At 48.8% G+C, this 24,966-nt stretch overlaps 2 protein-coding genes across 3 annotated transcripts in view; both read right to left on the bottom strand.

Annotated features, from left to right (window-relative positions):
• Positions 1–389: 389 nt before the first annotated feature.
• Positions 390–24,966, bottom strand: part of LOC143429091 (uncharacterized) — a 324,872-nt gene continuing 300,295 nt past the window's right edge. The window contains exons 2-6 of one of the 2 annotated variants that reach the window (XM_076904496.1): positions 6,838–6,911; positions 6,636–6,728; positions 2,522–2,548; positions 1,308–1,462; positions 390–689 (exon numbers count right to left, since the gene is read on the bottom strand). In XM_076904496.1, coding sequence (XP_076760611.1) covers positions 405–689; positions 1,308–1,462; positions 2,522–2,548; positions 6,636–6,728; positions 6,838–6,886 — 609 coding nt within the window. In that variant the 5' untranslated portion in view covers positions 6,887–6,911 and the 3' untranslated portion in view covers positions 390–404. Of the gene's footprint in view, positions 693–1,307; positions 1,463–2,521; positions 2,842–6,635; positions 6,729–6,837; positions 6,912–24,966 lie in introns of those variants that run through there. The other variant, XM_076904497.1, reaches the window with a different exon arrangement.
• The window catches only part of Sowah (ankyrin repeat domain family member sosondowah), a 102,023-nt gene continuing 90,031 nt past the window's right edge, over positions 12,975–24,966 (bottom strand). Inside the window, exons 7-8 of the mRNA XM_076904788.1 lie at positions 13,078–13,176; positions 12,975–13,028 (exon numbers count right to left, since the gene is read on the bottom strand). Coding sequence (XP_076760903.1) covers positions 12,975–13,028; positions 13,078–13,176 — 153 coding nt within the window. The remainder of the gene's footprint in view (positions 13,029–13,077; positions 13,177–24,966) is intronic.

The following is a 24,966-nucleotide window of genomic DNA, read 5'->3' on the forward strand; positions in this document are numbered from 1 at the left end:
AAACTACAACACTAATCATAGCAAAGAACGTGTGCCTTTGCAACATAGCAAAATATAGTCGATAAACCATTGTACGAATCATATTTCCAAATTAATTCCTTCAAAAGTTCTGGTGCGTGTACGTATTTATGTGCACGGATCAGTCAGTTCGATTGAGAAAAGTGCTTCCGGATCTCTTAATTGTCCTTAAACCCCTATGTCTGCTATATTCCTTTACAAGATTAAACATTACAGTGTTTGATCCTGTATCCGTTTTCTACTTAATATATAATACGCGTAATCGATTTGATCAACTAGGCAGTGGAAGAGATAAAAATTGTTCTTTGAAAAGACCAGAAGGCAAGGTACACGGTGATTCGATGGAGCTTCAGCAGTTCGTATTACAGAACACGCGATGCATTCTCCTAGAGCTGCGCGGATCCTCTCCAGGCGGAGTCGAAGCCGCAAGCGGTGTCCGAATCCGAGTCGTTGCTCTGCTGCGTCCTCGCCGCGGTAGAATTAGTGACCGGCGTGCACGTCGCACGACGATGCATCGATTGACTTGTACGCGAGACCTTCCCTTGAAGAAGCGGCGTACACGGCTGACTGACTGCGTGATGCACCTGCGACGAACCAAAGTCCTGCGTTCGACGACTCCTCCTCTTCTTGATCGGCGCATATTTCGGCGGTGGCATCACCTTCTGGTCCACCTGCTTAGGAATTAGAAACATGGCGAATGTATTTCCTCAACAGCGAATTCTGGTAACCCCTGGACGATTTCTAGAGCGGACTCGCCGATGATTTTTAAGCGATATATAGAAACTAGGATTTAAATATTTATTGCATCACTAAAAAATACGATAAATATTCCTTACACACGAGTACCACGTGTACGTATAATTTCTAGAATGAATATAGAGGTGTAAAGCCAACGGATGCGATACATTATGTACGATCGAATTTATGAAATCGTCATTCGTCCTCTGAAGTGCAACGTAACGAAAAAATAGACTGACGAATCTCGATTAAAAAATGTGCTACTTGCGAGTCTGCTCGATATTCTCCCCGGAATGTAGCCACGGTAATTTCCTCTCTCTACCTGCGGAAAGCGAGCGTTAATATTAAACGAGTTTGCGATTCGTCGCATAATATCCGTAGCTGGATACGTTGCCCAGCGTTGCCTCTCGTCCAGGGGTTGAATAATTATAGAGGGTCAAGCAGAGGAGGAGGCTCGGGTATCAGGGCAATTTTCGTGAACGCGTGCACATCTCTCTTTCTCTCTCTCTCTCTCACTCACTCTCTCTTCCTCTCTCTCGCTTCTCCTCTACCTGCACATTATCCGCCGATCCCCAGCTCTTGTGTATCTTCTCGTGGTTGCCGCTGCCGCTGCTAGTTGCCACACCCAGGAACTGGCTGAATGCTTCCGTCGTACGTTTCACGCGTACGTTCAGCGAGCCAATACGCAGGAAACCAAGATCTTTCTCTGCGTGGGTCAACCAATTGATCGTGTTACCCGCATTGCAATCACCTGTATGTCGCGTGATCGTCTCTCGCGTTCCCTCGTGGACGTCCCCCTTTTTTTCTTTCTGCGATCACCTCGGTTTCGGAGATCGTGCGTACACGACGACATTCGCGCGCCACCGACGCGTTCCTAACGGGGCGAACGAAGACGCCGTTCCTCAACCGCGTTCATACGGCGCTCCGCTCTATTTTGGAATCGATTCGTATCGCATGCACCATCTAACGACCGGTGGCTGCGAGCGAGTTCTAGTTCGGTGACTAGAGACTAGGGGGGCTACCATCCAGAGGGAGTATCTTTCGTTTTTTTGTTTTTTCATTTTTTTCTTTTTCTTCTTTTTTGGTATTGTAGTTTAAATTGGAGTTGAGGAATCTATGGAATCTATGGACTAATGAATCTATGGACGACTGTTTAGTGGTTGGGGATTATCTGAAGGATGAACTTGAATGGGTTAATACAAAGGAGTAGTAATTTCTTAGTTGTATGGAAATATGGCGTCCTGGTCAGTTGAGAGATAAGTAAGGTAGAAAGGATGATTCTAGAGATCTAAGAAAACTCTGGCATACTCAATTTGAATGAAAATCGTGATTAATTAAATGTATAGAGAAAATTGCTAAAAGATTCTGAATTTTTTTTTTATATTTTCTATATTATATCGATATCATAAGAAAATATTATTCTCGTCTCAGATACTTCTACCAATTTTCTCCGTTTTTACCGCAGAGCTGTCCTCCTTAGAGTTAGAAATCTCTAAAGGTTCTTTGAATGTTGGAAACACTACGTTTATCTATGATTACGCGAACTTTAATCATTTCGTAATTTCGATTTACTCTGAAAACTGAAAGCAGTCCACAAAGAACGATACACCGGACAGAGATAAGATTAACCAGGTTTAGAAAAACAACTAAAAACCACTCTACTTGAACACTGTCGTACTACTCCACTGAATGCGTGGGCCGACGCATGCACTACACTATTTAGCACAATTTAATTAGTGTACGTTCCATGCGGATTATCTCTTACCTGCATGCTTTTTCCTTGCTTTTATTTCTGAAATAAAATAGAAAATCATTTGAGACTGTCTCGTTGAAGCCGTACCGCGCGGGACGTTGGAATAGAGGAACGCCAAGGATCGTATTATTAGTTGCGCCGGAATTATTGGACAATCGGCCGGTGTTAAACGGAATTAGTCGTCGTGGTTAGAAGAACGTGTGTGAAAGGTGGTTAGAACGACAGTTTTTGCTGTATTTACAGGCTGTCGTTGTTGGTTAACGACGCAGAGACGAACTCTAACTCAATGCTCGGTGTACTTGATCGTAATCATTTGAAATTTGTTAAAACGTTTGAAATCGAATGATACCGCGAGCATTGGTCGAGAACTTTGTCCACGCGAACGAGTATCAACGATCAATTGGAGACTCTGGTGGCGTAAAAACTGGTCATCTTCGTTTTCCTCTTCTTTTCGATCAGATCAATTAGATTAATTAGAAGGTGAGCTAAGATCGTAATCAGGCTTGTAATCGCGTTTGCACGTGTTTTAACTTGTACGTGCATGAAATTTATCGACCGATTTATTAGCTATTTTGGAAAAGACAAGATCGTTTATGCCATACGGTTCATTTACATTTAAGCTAGACAATTATTTGTTGAGACAGGTTGCGTATAAATCGGCTCGAAACCGAAGATGACCGGTTCTTCTCGCGCGATGGTCTTCAATTCGGTCGATCGCTCGTGAAACGATTAAACCCGTGACGTACAGAGTCGCAAGAGTTAATCTGGTTAAAAGGTAGCTGGTGTTACTTTTCGTTTGTGCGAATCGAGAAATCTGTTCTCGCGGGGAAGTCGCGGGTCTCCGTCGTCGCGAAATGATTAGGTGAACTCGAAGGGAGGATATCGTGTGCGTTATGTGGGTCGTTGCAGACAAGGTGAACGATAAACTGTTAATCGAAAACGAAAATCGGCCATTTCCAGTTGCTGAGACGGGGCAGGAGGACACGTGCACACGTGCCGCGTTGAAAACGGATGTACAGAGCGCAGAAAATCGGAAATCTCTCATGCTCTCGTACGCATGCTTTATTACAACGCGTGTACACAGAGTGACGACAAAGAAAAACGGTGACGATTGTCGTTAGCCGGCGACGCGAAACAGTTGGAGAACCTCGCGTGGCTGCTCTTCATCGCTTAAAACAGGCGAATCGCCGGGATAACACGGCGATAGACGCGGCGTTACGTTAAAACAAAACGTTCGCATCGCCGGCCATCGGGTTAAGTCGCGTGACATCTACTTTGGTAAACCAAGGAGCGTGTTCTCAGGTACTACTGCCACTTCGATTGATCGTTGAAACGTTTCCGTTCAAAGACTAATCGTTTGGAGACAACGTGAGGCGAGGAATTTCGTTCGTTCATCCTTTTTCTCATTTTCGAATCCGGATTTAATGGAGGGACACGAATGTCCACGGCACAAGGTCGTTACAAAATGGTTTCGCAATTTCGAAAACGTCCGACAATAATTTCAAGCGCAACGTTGAACGAAAGGACACGCGATCACAGAACAACCAAGTCTTCGCGACCAATTTCCAGCACACGTACAGAGAACGTCACAAAACGGCGCGCGGTTCGTTAGAAACAAAAACGAGAAAAAAAAGAAAGAAAATAAAAAGGAAAAATAGAAAAAAATAGAAATCGAAGCAAAACAGTCACGAGTACTGAACGTATACAATTCCTTTGGAATGGATCGGGAATGAACGGGTCCACTGATCGACGCGCATCGATTCGAATGAAACGAAAGGAAGAAAAGAACTGAAAGAAATGGAAACGTCGATGGTAGTCGATGGTCGCGCGTGAACGCGAAGTGGACCCGCGGATTCACCGCGCAATACTCACGTCAGCGCCGACAAAAGTGACAGTCATACGTTACTCTAAGGTGCGGCTACTTTAATCTTGCGACACAAGCGCTTTACTACTTTAGCAGAGGTGTGCTTCTGAACTTGCCTGAGCGTAGCGGCAGCAGTAATCCCTACAACAGAAGAATACTTCCAGAGCCCCGATACTCACCGAGAAGACAGAGGACAGAGGAGGATACAGAGCCCCAAATACCATTTCCTGTCGTCTATTTGGAATCGCGCGGTCACCACACGGACTACACCTCCGTACACCATCTCTTACGGTTCCTCCGAACGTTGGGAAGAGGAGTTTCGCGTTTCAAACCAAGCTGAAGGTGCATGCTGCGCTCTTGTGCTGATCGGCTCGAAGCGTTAACGTGGGATGCGTACGATAGAGAGTAATGATCGATGTTGGATACCGATTGCGAACGAGCGCGTTGGAACGCGATGGAAAGATCTTTGCGTTTAGAGATCGTTAGCTGAAGCGTGTCTTGTTTCTTGATGAATCGAGGTATATCTTAAATCGATCCAGACCGATCTTCTCCTGTTTCGACGAATTATTATTTATCGTAGTAAAGCGAAGCGCGAGATCGCGTAGAAATGAATTTGTTAGAAGAAAATGACGACACTCCACCGAGTGACCAGACGTGTTACACAGTTACGAGCTCTACGCGATGATTTTCGTTCTGGTAAAATTTATAGACAGATTCAGAACGGTTGACAAGGAAGGAGGCGAACGAGGAGGCGCTGCTCGTCGATGCTCGTGGACGAGTAAACGCCCCGTGTAGATTACTCGCGACAGCATGCTTCGTTGTGGAAAAAGAAAATAGAAAAAGAGAAAAAGTGTCTGGAAACTAGGAAGCAAACGGCGTCGAGACACGACAGGCGAGTTCCTCGACACGGACATGCGCGCGATGAAAAGAAAGCTGATAGCTGATAGAAAATAGAAGCCGAGGAGACCGCGAGAGACAGAACCAAAACCAAGCGGTATGAAAGCGGTGCAAACTGCGGTGTATACCTGCTGCGGTAACCTGTAATCGCTCTATCGCGGCGATTCGAACATTCGTATTTCGTGTCTCGTACGATCTAGAGTCGATTAACAGAGCCGTCGATCACTTGGAACTGATACGGGGGAATAATTGTGAACCTTTTTCGAAGGAAAATTCTTCCGTTCTGCGTGTGATTCAATTTTATTACGAGTTCTTACCGATCTAAACGCGCGCCATATAGACATTATAATATAGATTATAAATTTCGAATCCCTCTTCGGAACCAGTTTCGAAATTTACCTCTCTAAATTTAAAAACTTTCTAAACTTAATTCTCTAAACGAATTTTCACGCGTCTCTTACGACTAATTGGATAAAGCTAGAAATAGGGAACATAATCTTGAGCGAATAATTTCTTCGTCATAAAATGCACGATTTAATTTCCCATAAATTCGTTCCTTCGAACGGGTTACCTTTTATATAATTAATTTCTACAAATCGTGTACCACGGGTTAAAGGTACGAAAATTATCATAAATAATGTACAGGTAATCGGTAGCTGGTCATCCAGGAGGTAATTAAAATAATTTTTACACTTTTAACCCACGGCCAGCCCGGTTGAAATGATTTACACGAGGAGAATGAATTTAATTAAATCGGCAGTAGCGGTTTTTAAAATACAATCGAAACGATAGGGGAATCCCCGTTATGAGCGAACAATACGCGCGGGAACACTTTCCCCTCGAGTTTGAGTATTCGTCTCTTAATGTTTCGTAACTTCAATCGCGTACGTTCGGGTGACAATGGGTGTTCGGTGGTGGTAGCATCGAAACGACACGCGTCCCTCCCGTACGGATGCATTTTCTCAGGCCTCGCGGTTAACGCGAAATTTACTGGAAACCATAACGCCTGGAAAGAAGCGCGGCGATTCTCTCGAGTCTCGACAAGGGAAGTCGAAGAAGGGACAAAAAAAAAATGGGGGAAAAGAAAAGAAAAAGAATAATTATACACCGATGGGGAGTAATTTAACGAGCAATTTGCGTAAACGCTACTAGTCCCCCTCGCGTAGAAATATTATGAAACTTTAACGCGTCTCGTTTACGGTTGTTCACTGATAACATCGTTCGATCGCGCGTCTCGATAGCGTTCGCATTCGCGACTCGATCATCGCGATTTTTAGCAGCTGATAGGTCGCGTTTATTTCTTTGCTTTTTGCGTCCGTTTTTTCTTTTCGACTCTCTTCCGCTTGAAACGGGCGCGGTACTTACTGCGGAAGGTGTCCTGACTGACGGCGGCCTCCTGAGAGGCCAGGTATTGTCTGGCCTTCTTTCCGCTGTAGTCGCGTATCTCTTGGTTCGCACCTGGAAATGTCGCATGAAAGAAAAACGAGGCAGATACTTTCGGGATCGTTCGATTTTTACGCCGGGCGGCGTACGCTCAGTTCGACGAATTTCGCTGTTTTGGACTTACCGTACACCTGGACCAACAGATTGAAGATGTTCGCGTGGTCGAACTGCATCGCGATGTGCAACGCTGTGTACCCCTGCAACAGTCGAGTCACGAATCAGCCGGCGATTATCCAGCAACGTTTCCACGCGTGACGGGAACACTCGAACGCACGCGATGGACTGTTTCGCCGATGCGTTATCGCGGCCACGGCTATTTTCTTCTCCTTTCCCGGTGAACGACGACGAGGGATAGACGGGAAAACCGACGCGGGAAGGGGCGGAAAGGACGCGGAGACAATGAGGAATTAATGCCGTGGCGTTATGAATATCACCCGGAGCGTGCGAATTCGCATTTCCGTGGCGCAACAATATTATCTCAACGGCTGTGCCGCGTGCGTGCCCCGGCCACGAGATTTGAAACGCGATGCCGCGAAAACGAACGTTGCGTGTGACGTACGGATCGGCGTACGCATGAACTTTCCGACTTTCACGCGGATTTCGACCAGCTTCGGTGGTGGAACGAGTCCAGCAGAATTTCCACGCGTGTCACGAAAAGCGAACGTGTCCGAAAGTTCGAGCAACGCTTGGTTCTCTCTTTGATTCGTATTTGGCGGATGCCATTTCGTACGAGAACGGTTAATAAACCTAAACAGTTGCACATTTCAATGTCACAATAATTTTTTATAATCGCTGCAGTGTTACAATCAGCCAATACACACCAGCGATTAACCCTTGCCTACCGCAATACGAATCTCATATACGACACAAATGTTGCGATGCTACACGAGCACGCAAGCGATTAATGGAGTAACGAAATTGAGGAAAAGGAGGAAAAGGAGCATAGGATGAATGGCGCGCGAAATCGCGTCGCACCAAAGGGAACACCGTGGGCGAGTAACGTCATCTGGTAATTAGTATCGCGCGGAGGCGCGACAGGTGAGAGAGCGACCGCTTTTCCTTGGTCGTGCAGGAAACAGCTGCCGCCTCTCTGCTTTGCTCCTTCGACTTTTACAAATATATTAACAATACGAAAGGTAGATCGACGCGTAGCCAACCGGTCGATCGGCAGTCGAGCTGTTTGACTAATGCGTCCCGGTATCGAGATGGCCGCGCACGCACCCAATAACGCCTATAAATTAATAATTCAGCAGCTCGCCCTTAAGATTCCGATCTTTTGAATAATTTAGCAGGCGGACAGCGTGGCCCTGACGGCCACGGCCGGGAAGTACCTGCGTGGAAAATGGAAAGGTGGATATATCGTGGATGGTGTGCGGCGGCTTCGTGTCTGAGACGAACGGTCCAGCATATTTCGACTCGCGCAATTATTTCAAATTAAATCTTTTTCCGTCCATTGATCATAATTCGATATGCGTGCCTTAGTAAATTTCGCTTTCTAGTCTACAATTAAAAATGAGTTTCAAAAGTTTTAAGGAGGGATAATAGTTCGGTATTCAAGGTAATACGGGCTGATTGAGGCAAAACGCGTCAGACAAGGTGCAAGTTGAAGGAATTCTTTACTGGCTGCAGAGAAGATTGATGACGGGGATCCGGAGGGGACAAAAATTGCGCGACCTTGATATATCGTATGCAAAGTGCGAATTGACGATGGCGAACCGGTACTCGCGAAAGCGAGCTGCGAGCTGCGAGCACGTACCGGCTGTCCACGGTGTCCACCTTGATAACTGTGACAAATTGCGCGTAATTACGTGCGTGCACCAGTCATTACCCGGCGAAGGTAAAACCGTTTGACGATCCAATAGGAGCTCCGTAGAAGCTTCGGTGTTCAATTGCGTGTAAAGTATCTTTTTCCTTTTCCAAGAATTTAAATGTTACATTTCGAACTATTCGCGAGCGTTCGCCAATCGTGTGTACCCGTGTACGTTCACGCGCGAATCGCTAGTTGAAAGAAACGATGAAAGGTTCGTTCGATCTATTCGACACGTTCAACACCAGTTGCGACGTGCACTATTCCCGAGTTAAAAAATATTGAATTAGCTTCCAAACGGGCCACCATAAACAGCCTCTCTATATATCTCTCCCTCAATATCGCATTCCGCAATAAACGCAGTGACAAATGCGTTGAAACCGCGATCATAGGCGGGCGGTGTTATAGAAGCAAACTCGCCACCCCTCTCATCGGAAAGGGGTTGAATTCGCCTCGGAAAGAGCGAGAGCATCGGTTCTAATTTATTTCACTTTAAAGTCCTCGCGTATAGGTCGGCGAGAGCGAGTGCACAGCGGTAGCAGGAATAGGAAATGGCACGTATAGGGTTGCTCGAAGTCACCCTCTGCCCCGACTCCAATAGCGTGCGACACGTGCGTCCTCGCGACAAGTGGCACGGCACCCTTTTCTATTTCGTTCGTCCGCGTATATACGGCTCTCCTCACCCTTCCCTTCCTCTTCTTTATACTTTCGACGATATTTTAAAGTAGCATTGTCCTGACACGCGGAGTCACCGAGCCTCGAGACAATATCGCGTCGTCACCGACCCCTTTTCTCCGCGAACCGTTCCGTTCACCCCAAAACCCCTCCCCTTACTCGCCGCTCGTCTCTTTTCAGTTCCTTCCCGGATTTCTTCTCGCGTCCCCGTGGCGCGCGTCTGCGAGCTCCCCCCGCCGGCAAAGGGTGCCGCTGTCCTCATTCAGCGGCTGGCTACGGGAACGGGACAGCTGCCGGCCACCAATATCGCGCACGCGTATATCACCGTTGAGGATTTTCAATTTTAATATTTTCCAACATCGAGCCGCCTTTACGAGCAGCTAAATCATAACGGACCCGCCCCGGACGGCCGAGATTCCGACATTTTGTATTTCGACACCCTCGGATATTGGTTCTTATAATGCGGATCCCACCTTTTTCTCGCTTCGCTGGGCTGCCGGACGGCTCTCAGGTAGTTCGATTCCACGATTTTTCGAAGCAAACCTGGAAAGAGGATATTGCCGACACGGTCGTTTGTCTATCACTGGTTCTCTATAACCACATATCAGAATAGCGCATAGAAATGTATCGTCTATAATTAATCCGCGTTATAATTGTAACCTAAGCAATTATTGGTTCCCAGATTTGAAACGGGAAATCAGCAGAATATAATTTTTGGATCGTAGAAAAAAAGGTAACGGAGAACATTCGGTTCGAAATGGGTCACCCGGTGTGCGCGACAGATTCCAGCAGCGTCTCGGGGGTCCACCGGCGGGATCGCCATTGTCGTCGGTTGTCGTACGCCCGGGCAAGGATGCAGGCGCCACACGGGCGGCTTACGGTCCCCGTGGGGAACGGGCACCGTTTTTTGCCAAGATTAAACGCGGACCGATGCCGCGATAAGCCGTAGAAAACTGCTCTGGAAGCGGTACCGGTGACAGATTGCGCTCGTGACTCCGATCCGCCGTTCGCCGCGTACCCCAGTCGATGTCTAACGTTCGACGTCCGACGAACGGAGCGAAGAAACGCCGCGACGAATTTCGCCTGATGTGTCTATCGATGGGCAAACGAGGCTGACTCGACGGAACGACCGGTTCCGAGCAGAGAAAAACCTGGCTCTCACGGCGCTTTGGCTTCGCGCTCGATACCATTCTCTGTATGCTGATACGAAACGATTCTGACGGAACTTTCGAACCAAGTGAGAAAATAGTTAGTTTGCAACACCGATTGCGTCTAATATCTACCTAATTGGATCCCGCTCACTTCTATCTGATTTGATTAATATATATTGAAATATTAATTTATGCGTTACTTACTAACTGTATTTTACCTTCGAGAAATGATAACCGAAGTACTTGTTAACTTGCACATTTCTTTTATTGCAACTCTTAGAAAAAAGAAAGGAACGAAAATAAAAATCGTCGTGGAGTGTACCGTTCGCGACTGAACCGCTGAAAAATGAGATTGTTACGGTTCGTAACGGTCGGAATAGGGACCGAGTCGGATATTACACGGTGTAAAATCGCGACGTGGAGGATATGCGACTTAGAAGAGAACGCGGAGGGACTCGTCCCCGGTTGCCTCGCGTTTTTCCCTCTTTTTCATTTGCCAGAGCATTAAGCGGGCGAGGCGGCCGCCGGGATAAGCCGCAGAAAACTACGGCGAGAGTGGTGGCTGTGACAGATTACGCCGTGCGCCACACGATTCACCGTCTGCCGCGACTAAAGCCGCTGCTGGAAGGAAAAAAAGGGCTGGCTGGCTGGCTGGCTGGCTGGCTGGATAGAGGACGGATCCATTTCGGAGTGGATTAACCCGGGCCAACGTTGTCGGTTGTACCTACACGGATACACGCGTATTTATTAAATCGAGCACTAATCCTCGGGAACAGAGGGTCCGGCGGACTTGGGCGGTCATGGGTGGCGTTTTAAAAGAATCGAAGCCACTTTCGAAGGGCTCTTCGTCTTCTTCCTTTTGCTACTTACGTGCGCGAGTAGTTTACGTGGTTTCAAGAAGGATTCTTTGCATTTTGATAAGGTTAAATAGGTTGTTATTTAGAAGAGATGCTTCGGGTTATCAGTGTTCGCTATTATTATTTAAACGAAGATAACGACGTTCAGTTTGCTTGCCGATGATATTTAGGGCAACGTTGCTCGTTTAAGTCGGTTTAATTACAAAGTGTAGTTGGTAACTTTTGACTGAACATGCACGATATCAGATAACGGGTAAGCGGATGTGTGCACGTGCTTCTGGAAGTTCAGAAGATTCATCGTCGGACGAATATGATCGCGATTAGATGCGATCTGCGGCCATTATATGCTGCTAATCGCCTTAATTGAGCCTCGCCGTGGGGGGCGGGGGGAGAGAACAGGAAGAGCCTTGTAATATACGTAACCGTTTTCCTATGATAAATCTAAAAACTGTTCGCTGTCTTAGATGTTCATTTGTTTTAAATCAAAATGGTGAATAAATGCGATAAATTTCTTCGCGTATGCCACTATATCAACGTATCAACGTTACAACCTATACACTCCGTTTTTCATTTTGTGCTCGTCTATTCGCGAGTTTTATATATATTCTTATTATTCGCAAATTTGTTATTCCCCTCTTGCTCTTTGTGTTGTGTTTGTACTTCTAATGGATTCGACCCTTCTAATAATAAATAATTATAATTAGACCGCGGATGTGCACGCGAGCTTATTATTTCGCGAAGCCAACCAAAGAATTGAATTATGAATAAGGATATTTTCCACCCTCAGCAATTCGTAACGAAGATACACTGTATTTTGTGCGTGTAGTATGTTTTTATGTGTTACGCGCATCCCGTATTTGTTCGCAAATTTAAATCGGTCATTTTTATGCAGAAACAACCCTCGTCCAATAATAATGATAACAATAATAATAATAATAATAATAATAATAATAATAATAATAATAATAATAGTAATAATAATATTCCACGTCATCTTCTCCACTCTGATCTACGCGCGTATTTAAATTATTTAGAATCGGACGCTGCAGTTAAGCGCGGTGTTTGTCGCAGCTCGCTAACGAGCAACCTCCTCTCCTCCCTCTCGCGTTCTCCACCGGTTCGTCTCTTTTCTGCCCTCCTTCCTTTCCTCGCGTAGGGCGCTCCAGCTTATATAAGTCTTATAAAGAGCAAAGCGGCGGACCACACACACCCGATCCTATCTGCAGCTTCCTCTCGGTGCGCTGCGCCTCCTGCCTCCGCAACCCCTCTTTCCTCCCTTTCCGCCACGGGGACAAACTCTCCCGGCACGGAGAAAAAGGCTTAAATGCGCCTCCCTGCGCTCCTTTCGCACGCCGTCCACTTAAAGATTAGGATAGATACCGCCGCGATACTTGTCCGCGATTTATTCATGGCCAACCCTTCCCTCTCGCTACCCTCGCTCTTTATCGATCCAACCTAAACGTATCTTCCCTAAACGTCTCTGCGCGAGGATATTAATTCTTTCGTTCGCTTCTCGTGACACCGATGATAGCTGGCGAAAGACGCGAATAGATTCGACGGTAACGAAGATCGATGCGAACGGAATTGGATCCTTTTCTTTTTAAGCAAACGAAATAACAAGTGCCGTGTTCCTTTTTAAATTAATTATGTTTTCGATTTATGAAACGATTGTATGAAACGATTGGAACTCTTAGTTTGAAACTTACCCCGTTCTGTGGACAGCGGATCGGCAGGTCACCCGGAAACAAAAGGAAACGGAATTAAAATTGATTTAATAGACTTTAGAATTGTTCTTATCACATTGTCTAGAGTGATTTTTTGTAATCTGATTGACAGAGATTTCAAAGTACAAACATATCTCGAAGGTCACTCACCGTGGTCTCGTTAACGCTCTTGATATAATCCTTGTACGTGCCCGCAATCAGCTTCACGATGTTTTCGTCGCCGTGTTTCGCCGCCCAGTGTAACGCCGTCTGTAACATCATAAAATAACAAATCGTGTAATAACGGAATCATCGAATCCGCAGCTTGTACTTGGTCACGAAGAAAGAAGAAGAAGAAGAAGAAGAAGAAGAAGAAGAAGAAGAAGAAGAGGATGTGTAATAAGGGAACGCGAGACGCGCGTGATGGAAGAAAATCGGCGGGGAGAAAGCGGAGGGACGCCGGAAAGAGGGGTTGAACGTAAAAATACGCAACGACGGAAATTTACGGCCGACGACGCGAATATTTCGGAAAAATCGCAACGGTGCGCACCGGTTGTAGACACGACGCGAGCAGCTGTAGCGTATTTTCAGCCCCCGGTGAAATATTCGCGAATTAAGCAACGGCACCCGGCCACGTCGACCGGAACGAGCTGGATGAATGGCGACGTCGGACAGCACTCGAGAGGAGAAGGAGGTGGAGCACTTTGAGAGCAGTCGATCACAGGCGAGAGTCAGCCAGAGAGAGAAGAACGTTCAACGACGAATACCCGGGTGACGGTGGCTACAGGAGAAATCGTCTCGTTCCAGCTCAAATTACTTGGAGCGGATCTCGACGATTCGAGGTGGAAAAAATCGTTCACCGGAACTGGCGCGGTCCTGGAGTCTTGGCCCTGATTCAGAACGACGATGTTAATTCCACTTTGTAAGGAAGAATTCGAAAGTCGTCGATCGATGAGACGTTATTACGTAGCCATTGGGGGTAGGCGTTAGAATTCACCTAGAAAGGGTACGGAGAACCGGGAAGGGTAGGTGAAACCTCATAATTATCGCGAGTCTCGAGGGTTTCGAAAATTAAGTTAGAAACCCGTTTCTGCTTGAGACTTGAAGGAAAAAATCGACACGTATTCTCTTTCCCCGATTGAATCCCGCAATAATGCAACAATCAGTCGCCATGATTGACAGCCAGATGATCGACAAGAATGGTGCTCGACGTTGAATCGAGTAGTAGTCGAGTTTACTAAGCGAGTCACGCGGACGAGGGCGTTAAAAATAATTCGGGAGTAAAATGTAAATGGCGCCATTTTTAAATACAAAACAGCTCGCGTGTTACGGCGGTTCGAGCGAACGTGGGCTCGTTTAAGCGTTGAGTTATATGCAGGCTGGCTTGCTTTGACATCGAGTCGTTCAAATGCCCGGCTATTTCCATATAGCGGGTTATCCCGACAGCGGATTATTTCGAGCATATACGTTATTATTCTTTGCAAGTTAGCCGTGACGGCTCGTAAATTTAATGGCCACGGGCGGGAAGGCTCGCAAAAACGCGCGGACACTCGCGCGCCGTTCGTTCGTACGGGCTTAAATGTCGTTGTCGCGTGGAACCACGCGGTATCATCGCCGGCACGTGGCTCTATCGATGGCTACCAACCACTGGTTCTCGTTAAATGGAACAATGCGATTCTCAATCAATTTACCACGATGTTCGAGGTCGCTGTGTACTTGCTCTTCAATGCTAATGCAACGACACTCGCAGAGAGTGCAACGACACTCAAATAGAGCGCGAGAAATGACAAACAAATAAAATAAGACCAATGAAATTTGAAACTCCAGATTACATAACTTTCAATTATACAAGTCACATGGCGATACAGAGGGTTGAGTTATGGCGAAGCCGATATACGCACAGTTCCGCCTGCGTTGAAAAGGAAGTACATATTTTCTGCTAGAAAAAAGAAATGAAAAGAAGAAAATAAAAAAAATAAAAAATAGAAGAGCGAACGAAACAAGTAACGATGAGGAAGAACCAGGATTATTCCACTCGGTCCAGCGCGGGGTGGCGAGTTCGCTAAGAGAGAAATATAGGTTCTCGCGGCGGGGATATAAGCAAGCGGTCGCGGTGCTCCCGGGTGCATGTATTTTAATTCCGTCAAGTTCGCGTCCCCGTGGGTAGATTAAAAATAGTGTCCAGGTCTCCAGATTCACGGGTGGACGTCATAGAAAGTACGGGGACGTCCACCTGATCCGCGCGGAGAGGGCCGCTGCTCGCGGCTCTGGACCGTCTGCACCGGTATACCAGAGACAACTTGCAGGCCACCTCATTAGCGGCGGAAAAACTCATCCTAACGAGGCTACGTACCTAATGACGAGAACCACGCGCGCGTCCCCTCTCGTGTATGCCTATTTACCCGTGCTGGGTTGGATCCGTGTGCTCGCGAGCCTGTGTGTTTTATACGCGGCCACCGTTGCGCTGCCACGGTCCATCGCCACCCTACGGGTTACGTCGTCTGTGTGGCCACGTGTGGGGTGCACCTTGTGCGCCCGCCAACCCTGTATGCGCTGACTCCGCGGCAAATTAACGAGCGACGCACCGGGAGGATATACGGCTCTCTGGTTGATATTAGAGGCACGTGGCGCCAATACCGTTGCTCGGCCAGGAACCACTCGCCTCCGATCGAAATCGTGATCGTTGCTGCTTGGTTCGATGCGCGACTCCAATGGCCGGCGGTCCTAGCGGCGATCCAGAACAAGGAACAAGTTTCGGAGTCCCACCGGTGGGTATCCGCGCGGAATAACGTCGGTAGCGTTTTCAGATTTGATAGTTCTAAATGAAGAGGAAACAGGTATTACGTGGTAATACGGATGAATAGGTTAAGCAGACGTGTTCCGCAAGTTCCTGGCAGCAAACGTGGAAAGTAGTTTTTCTCCCCAACGGAAACGAATAGAAAGACCAAGCAACGTCCCCATATCTCCCTCGTATCTAACCGGCGTGCGAACAACGCGTAACATCGCCGCTGCGACACAGATTCGCGGAAGACGGCGCAATGAATCTCGTTTACCCGGGATATAAAGGAGGCTGCGGGCGCTAATCAAGATTAGGATCGGAGCGGGGCGACAGGCGAGGGCGCGTGATCACCGGCGTAGGAAGCGGGCGCGAACACGGTTCCGCCTAATACGGTCCGGCCGCGGAAGATGCAAGAATCCGGGGGAAATTACACGGGCGGGAAACAAAATGAATTTTTACGGTGGGCAAGCGCGAGGGGGCCCATCACCGCGCGTTTCTCTTCACGCGCCGCGTATACACCCGGCTGCGGCCGTCTACTTGCAACCGGCTAACGAAGTTTTATGAAGCGCGATAGCGCCATACCTGCGCCGTCCCGTGGACTTTGGCGCTCCTTAATTTGTGAACGCTGCGCGCACACACCGCCGTGTGTCGGCTGCCGCGAAAGAATGGTATGTCGGCCGACAACGTGATATATCTTCGGCCCTGTACGCCCTGGACCTTCCTCGACCACCGACCGTCCTGGCTATATACACGGTAGCCGTCGTCTTCGCGCTCTTTATCGGCGATTCCCGCCACAGGAAATCTATCGCGACGCCGTTCGAGTTTCGTCACGCGTGAGAACGGTCCGCGTCGATGCTCTGCTGACCCTTCCCGTCGCTCGGCCACTGACTTGTGTCACCATTTGTTCCGCGATCTAGCGCCTCGGCTCTCTGCTAGCCAACTTTTCGCTTTATGCCGCTTTCTTTGCTAATGATCTAATAGGCGTCAGTTGTTTGAAAAAATGGATTGCAGGGACGTCAAGCGTGTATCACTTTTAAAGCAAATGTTCAACGGAGACCTCGTGCAGTGAAATTTTTAAACACCGACCGGACGAACGGCACCAAAGATCCTTCCTTCTTGATGTCGCGATCGAATCACCGTCCCGATTAATTAGTACATCCGTCCGGTTTCGCGAGTTGATCGTTCGAATTGGTACCGCAAAGAGCGTCGCCGGCTTTCGTCGGTCCCCGATGTGTCCACGGTCGAGTGTGTGCACGCCACATGCGCGCGAAACTATGTAGCCGTGGGTATATAGTTGTCTCCTCGTGGGTACTGATTAAGCTGACCGGAGACCTGCGGACGCTCGGAGGCACGAAGAACGGCGCGGAGAGAGTTGACCAGCAGCAGCAGCAGCAACGGCGGCAGCAGCAGCAGCAGCAGCAACAACAACAACAACAACAACAACAACAACAACAACGGCAGCCAGCTACCGCGGGCTCTGATGTATGCGAGCGATACAGATATCTCCGGGAAGGAATTTGCGTTGAATTAGCGTATAATCGGCGGGCCGATCTGCTCATACGGAATCCCGCGGCCCCGCTTACACGTGTCCCAAGAGCTGTATTCTCTGCGCGAACACAATATTTAGTGGCCGGCCTCCTCGGGTTGGCCCTTTCTTCCCTTTGGCTCCCGTGGGACCCCGTCGCTGGCTGGTATGCGGAGTCCCCTTAAAATCGGCGCGTGATCCACGGCCCAAATATTTCCCATCCTCGCGTCTCGCACCCGCGAGTCGTCCCGTCAACTCGCGGCGCTGCCCGTTGATTACACCGCCGCTATCGCCGCGATCGATCGGATCGCGTTCGCCGGACTTCCATATTAAGACGGCATTTGGAGACCTTTCGATTATTCGCGACGTTCGGCCTCGTGGTGGCTCGGTGGCTCGGTGGTTCGGCCGCGAGGAACGCAAACGATCGTGGAATTGTCGGGGAGGCGCAGTTCAGCTCGCGGCGAACCGGAGCTCGCGTAATTGGATCTCTTGTTAAACGGACGACCCGGGGCCACGCTGGAACGCGACCCTCTTCCCGGGGATGCTCGAGAAATTTTCTATTTCATGGCTAAAGAATGCATGGCTAAAGATGCGTGGCAGTTTGTCGCGGTGGAAAGGCCGCGGGGGATGGTTCCATTATAAAATTGGAATGTTTAATACTCGGATGCGTGTCCAGATATTCGACAATTTAATACAGAAACAGCAGAACCTCGTATGGTCGACGAAACTCGACCACATAAATCGAACCGCTGCAGAAAGTTCTCGTATATTCGAGTTGTCGGACTAGGGCGTCCGTTTCTAGGAATTTCTCCCACGTTCACCCTGTTCGTAGGCTCCCTCGAGGAACCCACCGTCGTCGTTGTCCACATATCGGGATACATGCGCGGCGCATATAGATGATCGCGACCGATCAAGATACAAATTGACGAGGTAGTATCGCGTCCAGGGATCGTGCGGCGCTCGAGCAGGCTCGTCCGCGAATAATCGGCTCGCAGATGTCTTTGTTTCCCCGGAATCGGGCAGGGTAAACGGATTCCGGCGAGGATCGGGCAGGGTCGGTCTTAACTGCGGCGTTCATCTCAGCGACGAGATATCCGGGGGAAAAGAAGCGAAACAGAGAAAGAGAGAGGGAGGGTGAGCGGGGGCAGGAAGCCGGTTCGGCGACCGATCGGCTCTCCTCGAACTCGTGGCCGCTCGCGGTGGGTCGTCCTGATCCTGCCGGCGATTCGATCTCTCACCAACTCCCATTCCGGGAAATCGAGGGAGACGTCGCGTCGGGCGCGTGTCTTCCTACAGGAAGGTGGAGGCGATGGTAGGAAGAAAGAACGGCGAGGAGGGGAGGTAACGAGCCTCCGGTCACGTGTACGGCGTCGGGCGTCGAGATGTCAGATCTATCGGCGCGTGCTCGATGGCGCGTGTCCTCGCCTGTTGATCAGTCCCTGTCGCGTCTAATGCTCGACGCGTATCAGCCGGGACCTCGATCGGATCTATTATACAGTCGTGAATTCCCCTTTATACGCCGAGACACTGTCCTTCGTTTTCGACCGATTTCGGTCGCTGTGCGATCAATTCAGATAATAATTCGCGATGCTGACTGACAATTAGAATAGGGAGCAAGGATATCTCAACGTGGAATGCTAACGTATCGTACGAAGCGAGTATCGTTGCCTTGGCAGCGAGTCGATGCGTGCAAAAGGGTTAACGAATGCGATTGAATCTCGTGAGTGTAAAAACTGCGACAACTTTAACGATCACTTCGATTTACAAATAGAAAACATTGCATTGACACGATTAAACGAAGACGTATATAACTTCGAAGGATTAAAAGAAAAAAAAGAAAAAACACCCCTGAAGAACGACATATCTCTCTCCCTCTCTCTTTCTCTCTGTTACCGCGGTGCTCGTTACACAGCCGAGTAAGCTCTCGTGGCCGTTGTTCGCTGGATGAACACAGGAGGGATACGTCCGAACGAGAGTGTTTCAATTGCGTCAAGGAGGTGCGTTGCCGTGGGTGCTCCGTAAAAAGCGGAACGAACGCACCGGGAACTTCCGCGAGCCGCGTCAAGGATGCACAGGATGCAGAAGGTGTCATTAGCATAGCGCGGAAGAGACCGTGCTTTATGATTTATTCGGTCCTTTCTTGTTAGCCTGTACTTTTCGTCCGTAATTCCAGCTGTACGCCGAGTAAACACGACCCAGGCCGCAATCCGTACCTACGTAGATCTATCGGAGCAGATGGAGAAAGAGAAAAAAACATGGAATTCACTTTCGTCCGCGGATATGCGTATCTGAGATCTATCGAGAGAAATCACCGCGTCCCGGCATCGCAGCACGCGTCTAGGTAATACTTGACACCGTTCGATCTAGGTCTGGTATTAACGGTGCTATCCGAGTCATTGTTACTCTGTCTTATCGTTTTATTTTTGCTCTGTGAATTACTTGGGACAGAAGAGGAAATATCGAACGCTGTATTTCTCGTTCGCGTAACTCTAAAGCATGTCATTTGTCTTACTTCGCTACGTTCGATCTTCGGATTAGAGATTCAGAGAGTTCGACGAATTAACATTTCGCTATGTGACAATGTAGCGTGATAACTATATTATAAAGCAGAGGACTTTTCGCCGATGATAACAATGTTTAACAACTATTGGACCACCATTTTGCTACATCGAGCTATTTTCTAACCCCGTTACAACATCCGAAACAGCTCCTGGCGAACCGTTCACCTCGAACGGGCAAAGGAACGATACGCACTGATTGCTGGAAATGGGACACTCGATTGTTCTAATAGCCCCCGTTGGCCACTCGAGTTGGGACTCGATAGCGGCGTTCTCTTTTACATCGAGATCACAATGTTATCCGGCGCCATCGAGCCTGCAATTTCAATCCGCCGGTGCGATTGAAACACTGCTCCCTAGATCGGGGAAATAATAAGCGGCGTACAACAGCGCCGGATCGTGCAAACGAGGTGTAACCGAAATCACTTGAGGCATCCGGTCAAACGAGCTGTGACCGCGCTACGAAGATTTTTATCCCGGCCAATCCGAACTCTTTAATTCCCGCGCCGATTGCTGGTCGAGATATCTGTCGATACTACGCCGTGCTTTACTCCTGCCACGATATTTAACTGATTCCGCGACAAATTCCGGAAGGAATTCGTTGCATGGTGTACGTATCCATTTTCAGCAACGAACGAATTCTGAATTGACTCGCGAGAGGAATTGCGTGATCAATTTCTAAAAAGGAACAAGAAAACAGCTCGTCCGTTACATAGTTAAGGAAGCGCGTAATGAGAGGCGCAATTGCGAGTAGAAATCGGAGTTCCTTGGCGGCGTTGACTTGAACGTGTCGCAGGTGGCTTCGTCGAGCCGCGACGCGACAGGGCATCGCCATCAGCTATGTCCATTAACTGCGGAACGTTGACTCGCTTCGGCGAGCATCGACTGACAATCGTTTCGTCAAATGGCCAGAGAGCGAATATGCGTGTCGCGGAGCGTCTTACACGTGCAACCGTGGGAGACCGGAAGCCGAGGATCGGTACTGTTCGTCGTAGGAAAATGGCCACTGTACTGGATACTGACTGACCTACTTGCGGTCCCCGAGGCGCATCCTGCTTCTTTTCCTCGCTGCGCAAGTCGGCAGGATCGAGTCTGTGTTTGATTCGAAATTACTGGAATATATAATTAGTTGTGTCGAGAGTAGAATTTCATGAAATTCTGATAATAGTTTCATTAATCATAACAAGTGCATAGTACTATGTGATTCATCGTACATATTTCTGAACCCTCTAAACAATTCACCGAACAATCCTTTACTTTGAAACACGAACATTGAAAACTGTGTCACCAAACGAAGCTCATTTCCACAAACTCGATATTTCCGAAATAAATCGCACGTATCAAATCGTAACCGTATCAAAATGTCAGCCTTATCGAGGAAATTAAAAACCATCGGGTACACACGCAGCAAAGGCTGTTTGTTAATCATCCGTCGACTTCGCGCAGGAAGCAGAGCCGATAGGTTGGCAGCGAGCCCAGACTCTTCCAGGACGAGTATCGATGTCCCTGGCGAATCCTGGTGTCTGGTGGTTTGCCGGATCACGCGGCGTTACCTGGCGGAGGCACTTCTAGCCGCGCTCGTCCTCCTGGAGCGGAGTTTAAACGATTAACGCGAGCGGTTCGCCGCGAATAATCGATGTCCCCTATGTCCTCGGGCGTACGGCAAAGTTCTCGGATCCAGCGCGGTATTTCACGGAGGATTACGCGGCTTACGTTTTCGTTCGATCGGCCCCCAATGCCTCCGCCTCTGCCTCCGCCTCCGCCTCCGCCTCCGCCTCTTTCACCGTCGAGAATTATCGGCCGCGTGCTGATTATATTTCCCCACGGCTCTACCGTTATTTCGCTTCCTCTTTCATTCTCTCGATAGACATTCTTTACTTCTCCGCGAAAACGTCGCGATTGTTATTCGATGGAAGATCGACTGTTCTTCCGTTTGTTTGCCGTTTTCGTATTGTTCAGGGAGTTCATAGCCCGAGTTTTTCGAGCGAACCGCTTTGTGCCTTTGTGGACCACGCGTCTGTTGGACGATAGATAACCTGTAGCGATCTGATAGAATATCAGACGACGCGATAGTGGTAGAACGCACTCGATACAGAGCGGTGCGTTTGAAAGGGAGCGACGTCTCTTTAGAATTGTTCTCGACCATTTAGGCGCTTTCGATGAACGAACTTGACATTTAATCCGTTGTAACCAGATTTTTATTGATTATTCTTTTTCACACGATTATAAGAATAATCGTAACGATATTTTGTTGCGATATAAATAAATCTTAGGTTGATAGAATTCCAAAAAAGGTCTAATATATAGATTAGCCGAAATTAGTCGCGAAGAGGGTAATCTTAATTATCTAATTCTGTCTCGATTCTGACGCACGCAGAAACGTTTCCTTTAAGGTGGCGATCGCGGTCGACGCGTTTCTAGCAGCGATCTGTCGCGTCGACAATTCGCACGAGCCATGCCAACTGAGCTGGTACGGTATGAATCAAGCTGGTGACGAGCAAGATCGCGATTTATTCGAAACGAGTGCGACGGTTGGCGTCGAAAATACGCTCCGAAACGAGAGCGTTGGCCAACGGAGGCGACATAGGCGCGGGACTCGGCACGGCGATCGACGATCGTGGAAAATCGAACACCGTTTCTCGATCGCGGACGCGGAATTCCTCCGGTGTCCCAATCGGAGGTGCGTCCTCGGGGGATGGGGCCCTGTGCAAGGGTAAGCCGCTTTGCGAACGAGCGAAGGAGGAAGGGAGCGAGCGATTAGGTAAACCCGGGATTAGTTGGACGGGGCCGGTGCTCCCTTCGTTTCGGATCGAGCCTGGCCTCTCTACCTCCGCGAGCCCGCCGCGCCCCTCCTATTCCTCCTAGAAGAGCGAGAGAGTACGATTCTAGCCCGCTAATAATGCTACCCCTGATTTACATGATTGGATTGCCGTTGCGAAATTGAAACTGCTGCCTGCCACCGACGGTCCTATCCTTGTATCGGCATGCAAATGCTGGAAATTAGCTGGATAGTGGACAGAGGATATCGAACGACGCGTGGAGCTTGTTGAAGAACCGAATTATGGCGCGCGTCCGTTCGCGTCAGATGATCTACGCTATGACATCGCTCCCGCCGATCGCGCGGTCGCCACCCTGAGATCCTGTGTTTAACCCCGTGTAAACTGATCGTTGAATACCGAAATCCACTAAACTGTTCCTCGACGCGTCGATTAAATACGATAACCATGGGATAAGCTGAATATCGGAGCAAAAACTCGCGTTTCCTTCCATAGACAATACAATTGACTCCGAGACTTACGTTAGACTTCCCGAGCCATGCATCATCCTTCCGAGCGTGCAGTCATTTGGCCGGCGATAAAAATAGGATTTCGCGTGTTCACGGATTCCCGTGTAAAAAATCCCCGCCTTTGTTCCGTACCCGGTGCCTCGTATACATTTCCCGTGGCGCGCACAACGGCGGATGATCTAGAGGCGGAGCGGGCTCGGAAAAATGCCGTCGGAGATCCAGCGCGTCGGAATGATATTGAATCGTTCCCTCGTGTCGGACGTCGGCCCAGCCACCAATACATTTCATAGACGGATACAACAAAAGGACACGGTTTCCTCGGAGAGAAAAAGAGAGAGAGAGAGAGAGAGAGAGAGAGGCCTCACGGAGAGATTAGTATGCTCGTATCTGCATGCCGCAAGATCGTATCTGCCGCGAGCCGCGGCCCTTTTGTGGATTTTTCTTTGCGTTGCGTACGTATTTATGTGACCGTCCACCTCCTCTTTCTTGCCTCCACCGCCACCGCTGCCGTCGTAGCTCTTCCTGTAGCTCTTCTCCTTCTTCTTCTCCTCCTTCTTCTCTTTCTTCTTCTTCTTCTTCTTCTTCTTCTTCTACTTCTTCTTCTTCTTCTTCTTCTTCTTCTTCTTCTTCTTCTTCTTCTTCTTCTTCTTCTTCCTCTTCTTCCTCTTTTTCATCTTCCTCCTGCTCCGTTCGCTGCCGTGCCATAACCGCGTGGATCTACGTTCCTCGTGATTCGCTTTGTCCCCGCGCGGTCAAGTCGAGAAATTACAAGTAACGGACGTTAAATGATCCACTTTGGATAGTCACGGGATAGAACGCGACGCACATTTTAATTGAAAACCGTCCAACGGTGGCAATTAGAAGAAGCCAGCGACGCCGCAAACGGCAGAATTTAGAGGCAGCAGCGGTGCCCGGACATCCGTCGCCTTGGCAGCCCTAATCCCTCCTGTGTACCAATTACCTCGTCCATTTTGGCTGCAATTCATGCAAATTGGATTTCGGTTGCAAAAGACAGGGAGAAAGAGAGAGAGAGAGAGGGAGAGCGAGAGGATGTGGTCCCTTATTCTACCATTGGGACGCGGAGCTTTGTCGTCGTTCGACCGAACGGGGAGGGTAAATGTGTCGCGCGACCGGAAACGGTCCACTTCAGCCGGACGACGGTCGAACGATCTCGAAGAGAAACGATCGCGCACGAATATTTTCAACGAAAGCTAAACAGACGACTGTCTCGTCGTCGTTGAAGAGGCGGCTAATGACACTGAGACCGATCCTCGATAATCGGTGTAATTCTCCATCCTTGGCGATGCGACGAACCGCAAAACTCGTGGGTCGTAGTCGAAGGAAGGTAAACGAGGTCCACCGATGCCAGGAAGAACGAAAGCAGAACGGATACAAGACGGTCGATCTAATCCAACCGAGCCAACTCGACTCGTGCCAGTTTCCTTTTCGGTCCGTGCCGGCTCGCCGATCGAACTTTCTTTCGTGTCTAAATAAATCATTTGTTCCTCGCCGGTGTTGTTCGTCGCGAAAGAGTACTGCGCGCGAGTCTCTCCCGCCATCGGTGTTCGGTTGGAACGGTGACATTTTGTTCGTTGCGCAGCGTTCGAAAGAAATTCCTGGCTTTCCAGGTGGCCAAACGAAGGAACAAAAGAGAAGGAGGGGGGTGGGACGTGGTTCGACATTTAGGAGAAGTCTGAAGAGAATCGTGGTGCATGGTAATGCGGACCGCCACTCACCATGGGAAACGTCGATGGTCGTTCGTACATCGCTGGGAAAGGAAAAGAACCATTATGTAAAGATGAACTTTTTGTGGCAATCTCTGCGTCAATTAAATTATACCGCGATGCGTCCGGGCCCTGAGGTTCGATCGAGCCTATGAGGTAAAGTGCATCGTGCGAGTGAGAATCGTTCC

Source organism: Xylocopa sonorina, chromosome 11 (assembly GCF_050948175.1).
Source record: "Xylocopa sonorina isolate GNS202 chromosome 11, iyXylSono1_principal, whole genome shotgun sequence".
Classification (NCBI taxonomy): domain Eukaryota; kingdom Metazoa; phylum Arthropoda; class Insecta; order Hymenoptera; family Apidae; genus Xylocopa; species Xylocopa sonorina.